This window comes from Penaeus chinensis, chromosome 8 (genome assembly GCF_019202785.1).
Source record: "Penaeus chinensis breed Huanghai No. 1 chromosome 8, ASM1920278v2, whole genome shotgun sequence".
In the NCBI taxonomy this organism is placed as follows: Eukaryota; Metazoa; Arthropoda; class Malacostraca; order Decapoda; family Penaeidae; genus Penaeus; species Penaeus chinensis.
The window spans coordinates 22880656-22888155 of record NC_061826.1 but is presented as its reverse complement, the minus strand read 5'-3'; the positions used below and the strand labels follow the sequence as shown (position 1 = coordinate 22888155).

General features: G+C 47.1%; 1 protein-coding gene across 4 annotated transcripts in view; it reads left to right on the top strand.

Moving 5' to 3' along the window:
* Positions 1-7500, top strand: part of LOC125027925 — a 133763-nt gene that overhangs the window by 115275 nt on the left and 10988 nt on the right. For all 4 annotated transcript variants that reach the window (XM_047617080.1, XM_047617077.1, XM_047617078.1 and 1 more), the window contains 6 exons: positions 191-281; positions 465-3297; positions 4289-5436; positions 5828-6013; positions 6486-6667; positions 6999-7136. In XM_047617080.1, the coding sequence (XP_047473036.1) occupies positions 222-281; positions 465-3297; positions 4289-5436; positions 5828-6013; positions 6486-6667; positions 6999-7136 (4547 nt within the window). In that variant the 5' untranslated portion in view covers positions 191-221. The remainder of the gene's footprint in view (positions 1-190; positions 282-464; positions 3298-4288; positions 5437-5827; positions 6014-6485; positions 6668-6998; positions 7137-7500) is intronic.

The following is a 7500-nucleotide window of genomic DNA, read 5'->3' as shown; positions in this document are numbered from 1 at the left end:
TATATTATTTTCATTATTATCATCATCATTATCATAATTATTAAGGATAGCAGTAGCAGTAGCAGACTTTTAATGACTTAATGATTATTGTTGTTTTAGCATTATCACTGCTATTGAAATCATTGCAATGCCATCCTCATCATCATCATGATTGTTCTTGGCCGCGGAATGACGAAGGCTTCCTTTACAGATGCCGTGATGGGTGGCGATGCGGGCTGACCATGGAGTCCGTCCGGGCCTTCTACGAGCACCCGCCCTCCCACGCCACCATGCCGGCCCGGGTGAGACACCACGTCCTGTAGAAGGACATAGGTTAATTACTGGAACGAATAATTCGTATACTGACACACTGCTCCCTCCCTACCTTATTATCTGTCTGTCTTTCTCTTTCGACCCTCTGTGAGCAAGAATATTTCATATTTGACTCCATGAATACAAACAAATATCCTGCACCTCCTTTCCAGGACTACGGCAGCGTGACACCGGGCAAGGCCAAGAAATCCTGGGGTGACCTTCTCAAGTTCCGATCTCGTGCCAAAGAGCGTCCGCTAGAGCCCGTGCCCGCGGCCGCCCACCCCGCCCCGGCGAGCCACAGCTACTTAGCAGAATATCGGCAGAAGTACGGTGCTTACAGCGGGACCGTTGGTCGGGCCAGCTACCAATCCATGACGGTGGTGAAGAGTGTGTCGCCGCCGCCGTTGCCGGCCGCCAATGTTCCTCGGAGGTACCCAAGTAACGGTTACGTAAAACATGGGGGCTCTGGCACTGTATCGGCTGCCACAGGGGCCACTATGTCCTCCACGGTGCGCTATACGGACTGGTTTGGCTCCGTGGTGGGCCGACGACCACCAGTTCGGCCCCCACTGCCCGCCTTCACGGCTCCGACAGGCCCCGCCGCCCACCCACCGGACAAGGCCGTCGGTGTCGGGGCGTGGGACCACTATGTGACACTGGACCCTGTCTATGAGGCGCCCAGAGTCGTGCCTGTGCAACTCTACACCAACGTGTGTGTGTGCCCAGACCAGGCCGTCAACACCAAGGGGCGCAAGAAGAAGAAGTGTAAAAGGTGCGGGCGGAAGGTGGCCACTGTGCGCAACGCCACTTCTAGCGTTGCCACTAAGGTGCGCCCAGCCATTCCACTGAGCATGTACCAGCCTGCTCCTGCCCCTCCCCCAGCCCCGGTCCACCATCCGTGGGGATGGCAGGTCATGGAGGAACGCATCTACGAGCAGTATGAGGTCAGGACCAGGCATTACTCTCGTTCGCCCGCGCGAACTTTAAGCGACGAGGACGAGTCGCCCCCGGCCACGCCCGAAACGGTGCGCAGCGTAAAGAGTGTCCGTAGTGTGAAGAGTGTGAAGAGCAGCGACAGCTCTTCCACCATCACCCGTGAAGCACCAGAGCCGTCTCGGCCTGCCCCCCCTCCTCCAGTCAGCTCTCGCTCCCTTCCTCCTCCACCGGAGCCCCCTGTCCTTAGTGCGGCCCCGCGCAGTGCCAAAGAAAATCACACCGAAGACCTCGAAGGCACCCGGAACTCCATCCTGATTGAGAATCCCTCCGCATACCAGCTTCTCTCTTCCCATCGATCCCACGTTGGCTCTGATACTGATGAGCTCAGTGACAATGCTGTGGACATCTCGACCGACCCGTGGGAGAGTGACTTTTCTCCGTCTGCCCAAGAAAGGGCTCAAGGGAAGCAAGTCAACATTATCACGATTGGTGATAATTCATTTACCGCCCCTTCTTTTTCAAGTGATAAGCACACCAGTCACAAGATCAGGATAAACACAGATGAGGCAAAATCTTATATGAACGGTGATATTTTACATGAAGATGATACGAAGCTGCTTACCAGTCAACTCCCAGTCACCAACATACAACAGAGTTCCCATAGCAATGAAATTAACTTAAGTGTATACTCAAACAATAGGAAGATCTCGCCTCCTAGTACTAAGAACGGTTCTAGTAGCAGAAATTCCAGCAATAAAGTCACGTCATCAAGTCCTCATAAGGGGCCTTCATCTCGTCATAAGGATACTTCTTCAACTAACAAGAAAATACAGAACAACACTCGCACATCGTCTGTAGATAAAAAGGTACCCTCATCAGCCTCAAGGAAAAACCCGATTGAATACAAGGCCTCTGCAGCAAATGGAATCAATGGAGGCTCACAAGGAGAAGTGAAAAATCTCCACGACTCCAGGGAGCTGCAGCTAGGAGGGAACTCCGTCCGAATTGCTGGTCAACGAATGTTAGTCCTGACACCGGGGGCGCCTCCCCCAGACACCCGGTCAGGGTTCTCCAGCGGGGAGGAAGATGAAGTTACTGCTGATGATGACACAAGCGACTACCCACAGTCCTCACCAACTACCACAAGGGGCTCTGACAGCGACACTCTCCCTGAGGAGGAAGAGGAGCTGCTACCTCTTGATTCGTCTGGGCTTCATTATGGTCAACAGCATTCTTCTCCATCTGATAAATCTTTCAGTTCAAGTCTAGATTCTTCAGACTATCGTTCTGACACTAGCACTTCGCAGAGCGACCGCTGGATGTCCACACGCGACACCATATATGAAGAGGAAGAGGAAGATCTGGAGGACCCGCCAAAGGTCCAGAATCACATTGATGATGATGCAGAGTCAACTTTGCTTGAGGATGAAAGCGAGAAGGATGAGCCAAGTGTGAGCTCATCATCTACTACCAGCTCACCTGTACGTCATGAGAGCTTCCACCCCACTCTGTCTGAGCTTCTTAAAGTCAAATCAATTTTGAAAAAACCTTCCTCGGTTGATACCAGTTCAGAGACAGACTCAGATTTTTATCTGCCGACGTTTACTGAATTTAAGCAAAACCAGCGAAAAAAGAAACAAGTTCAGTTCAGATCCTCTCATGACGTCACAGTGATAGAAGACGCTGGGGAATCGAAGGGCCGCAAGGTGTCCTCTGTCCGGAGTCCAAAGAAAGACAGAGGGAAGGCAAAGGAGAGACAAAAGAACAATTACAACTTACTTGCAGATTTACAGGACGTTTATTCTAGAACTAATAACCCGGTAATTTATAGAACTCATTCAAAGAACGAATTTAGTGATGTAAGATTGAAAGATATTCCAGTGGCAAATGGTGAATGTGGCAGTGAGTACAGAACTCCTGACTCATTCGGTGAAGTTCTTCTATCTCGGGAGGAACTCCTGCAAGACTCAAGCCAGGAACAGCGGCGGGGCGACAGCAACAGCGACAGCGCCGTCGCCAGGGAAGCAGAAGAAAGGAATGTTGAGCAAGAATTCCGTGAGCAAAAAGGTGAGGCAATTCCCTTGGAATTTACTATTGGCCCTCCTCCTTTCAGAATATTTTATATTTATCGTCACAAAAAGGCTGACATTTAATTACCACTTATTTGCTAAAACCCTAATAATACTCTTTTGGACTTCTTTCACACCATTGGTTGCCAACTGGTGGGCAACTGCCTTCCGCGGATTAGCAGGGGGAAAGTAAAAGTATGTCAGAGTGCTAGCCGTTTCCCAGACATGACTGAAAGATAGGACTTTAAGGAATATTGTATCATGTCAAATAAATAACATGTGTACAGATCGCTGGCCGGGTCGCGATTTCAAAATGGTTGGGAACTGCCATGTACATCCCTTCCTAATCCTTTCTTTGTTTTGTTTGGGATGCTGCATGCCATGTGTTTTAGCTGCTATTGTTTTGCTGGACTGCACACTAAAAGGCCCCGATTTAACTTTAAACATAAAATATAATTTGCTTGGCACAGGTATTGTGCAGATTTGATTTTTATTTTTTGCTCTGTTATTTATTTCACATTATATTGAAACAGTGTGTCATAGACTGATAAATACTAATTCAGAATACTTTTCGTATCTTAACTTAAGGAACATTTTGAATTTAGCATTTAATTGCACCTATTTATTATCATGATCACCATTATCTTTATCATCTTAATATTTTTGTTATTATATATATTTTCAAGTAGCAGTGCGTTTATACAGACCAGCCACACAAAAAAACATACATAAACATACCCACCCGCACACGCATATGCACGCACCCTTACACACCCGTACACAGAGAACATACACACAGACACACACACTCACCTCTCTCGCTCACTCACACACACTCGGACTAAACGTGTATTCAAATAGCAATGACCAGAGCGTAAATATTTTTACATAGTACCACCTATAGTGAAGGGTGACGTGATGATTTATAAAGAAAAGTTAGGCTGGTGCAGTTCGGAACGCACTAATAACCCGAGCCTTCATTCCCGCAGTGGATGCCCAGGGCTGGGCTGGTCTCCCTCGTAGTCTGAGAGACAGTCAGACCTCGGGCGTGAGCACTGCCGAAAGCACTCCGCGCCTCCGTCTGTCGTCTTACACAAAGCCACCCACTCAAGTCATCACTGGCTCTACATCAGCGGCTCCCACACCCACACGACAGGCTCCCCCTCCTCCTAGAAATCGCACGCTCAGTCCCCCACGCCCCAGCGTCCCCCCACCTCCTCCCCCCACTTCTCTCTCTCCTTCAGTGTCTCTGTTGCCGCAGAATGTCATTCCGTCCCAGAGGCCCTTACCTTCGCCCCCTGTTTTAACACCTCCATCTTGTCCACCTCCTCCTCCACCCCCGCCCCAGTCGCCACCACCATCTCCACCCCCGCCTCCCCTTCCCACGTCCCCTCCCCCAGCTTTAGACGACACCAACCAGACGTCCATTTTGTCCAGGAGCTCTGAGGATCCTTCCAAAAACCCGACCTTTACCAGCTTCCGAACCGATTCAGACCAGCAGAGTCCTTTTAAATCTGTTAATTCTTATAACTCTTCTTCTTCATCTCTCCCTCTATCTCCTTCAGAAATCTCACGGGGCAGTGAGGGTCTTCGGGAAGTGCTCTCACCTATGGGATACGTCCCAGTGTTTGGGGGCACTGAAGAAGCTCGCACAGCCACCATTCGTGGGCGTGGAGCTGCCCACGCCCGACCCACTATTTTAGAAGCCTTTGCTCCAACTCCACCCAGTAGTGCTCTCCCTCCTTCCTCGAGTCCTCCTGTTGCCCCGCGAAGACGCAACAGAAACCGTTCGATTAGCCCCGACGTGCCGGGAGACTCGACCAGGAGCGGACAGAGCATTCTTGGTGGCCGAGGACGAAGGTCTTCCTTCCTCAATAATCTCCTCGGAGACGAGAATCCCTATGAACAGATAACTGATCACATCTATGAGGAGCTGTTATTACGCAACCAATCCCCAAACTATTCCTCTCTCGCGTGTCACGGCAGCTCCAGTAACAATAGCTCTCCCCATAAATCCCCCTCTCCTGGAAAGTCAATGTTTGAGGGAGCTTCCAAATATGAAATATTAGAGTACCTCCAAGATGCTCGTCGTAGGGTTGCCATTTCTGCAGATGATGATGAAGAAGTGAGATTACAGGTAAGTCCTTTGCATTTAAGTTTGTCTGCTTGTTTGTTTTTTTAATTCTAATTTTGCCATTTTTATGTGTTATTTCTCTTTGTGCTTATCTCGTTTTAGCGATTTTTTATCTGGATTACTGTTTTTCTTAGCCAAGAGAAATCCCTACTAGTCTGGCTGCATCTCTTGTTTAAAATTACTATAGTCATTTTTTTATTTGCACAGTTATAAAGTTTTTGCTTTTGCCTCTGCATTAACGAACATACATTGCCTAAAGATAAGGATGTCTCTGATCATTAAAGATATATATGATATCTATAAACAAGTTCCTGATCAAAGACACTTTGTAAGCAATGTATCTGATAGAACCAAGACAGTGTTGTTGGTAGTTAGTGTGCCTGCTTTCTCTCAGGGCGATGTTGGTCCACCTCTACCGGTTGAGGTGGACCTGGAGGACGAGGAGGAGGATCAGCTGGGCGTAGAGCCCCCTGAGGATAGCTTCAATGTGCTTACGTCGAGGAACAGAGGCCACAGGTCTTCTAATATGAGCTCGAACTCTGACTCCTCTGAAAATAGCGGCCTCTTGAGGACAGATAAGGTAAGAAGAGAATACATGTGTAATGAATGTTCTAGAAGGATACAAAACATTAATTTCTGAGAGGAAACGCTGATAGTCATGGACTGGAAGAATTATTCCATTTCCGGTCTTACAAGGTAAGTTCCTCGAAGAATTGTAGTTTGTCATCGTTAGTGAATGGAGCCAACGATTTTATTTTCTTATTTACAAAGTAGGTAGAAAATACTCTGTGATATTGTAACTACATTTACATACAGTGTTCTAATTTGAACTTTGTTTTTAGCTTGGTAGTTGATTGTTTTGTATTTCCTTATAATATATTTAGTTATACTTGTATATCATTAAATCAGCAATTCAGCAAACTCTGTCACTGAGAATACTTGTTTTAAGTGGATGATGCTTTAGCCTTCACGGCGCAGTTGGAATTTGCTGTTTACGTCGGCTCTGACGCCCCAAGAACAGCTGTTCCTCAATGAGGCTTCTTTCTCCCCAGGAGAGGCTCGCTGCGGGTGAGGTGGAGAGGACGGACTCCGGCGTGGGCTCGGAGACCAGCAAGCCTTCGTTGGTGGTCAGGCGCGGCTACCGGGGCCACGGCGGGATCGCCAGCGCGAAGGAGGGCGACGTCCCTTTGTGTAACGACTGCGACGCTCCCGTGGACACTCGGGTCACGAACAGGTGAGCTCCGGATTTCAGGATCAGTGGGCGCCGTTTGCCTTTGGCTTCCTTTGGCTTTGATTAGATATCAACTAAAAATATATTTTTGGTGCAGGCAAATCTTTACAAGAAACATTCGAGTAGGTATTATGCTTAGCGTTTATAAGAGACATTTTTTTCCATTGCTGGGCCTGTTCTGGCAATTGAACTTCTTAAGGTCATTCTAATATACAACAAGCATTCCTTAATTGATATGACAAATTATAAATATCTCAATCAAGAGTTACATGCATTTGAGTGGACACGGTAAACACGGGCGCTTACACAAGTATCCAATCCGTCCTCCTTTCAGCGGCGTGGTGTACGCGCCATTGGTCTGCCGCAGATGCTCTCGTCGCCGCCAGGAAAGGAAAGAAATACTGACGGAAATCATGGAGACGGAGATTAAGTACGGAAGGGACCTCAGGGTCATGGTAGATGAGTTTTACAGGTGTGTGCCAAGCCTTTATTATTCTTAGTAAACCAGGTGAATTTTAGATTCGGATTCAAGCACGTTATTTGATCCTTATAAATGTGATACAGTAAAATGAATAAATGTTATAGTAAAAAATAATGATATTACCGTAAATGTTACCATTATATGAAGTAGTAGTAGTAGTAATATAATAAGGATAATGTTAATAGTTGTGATGATGGTATTGATGGTAATGATAATAGTAATGATGATAATAATGATTAAGATAATAACGATAATAGTAATGATAATCATGGTAATAGTGATAGTAATAATATCCATGGTAAAATGATATTATGAGAATGATGATGATTATGCTAATACTACTACTACTACTACT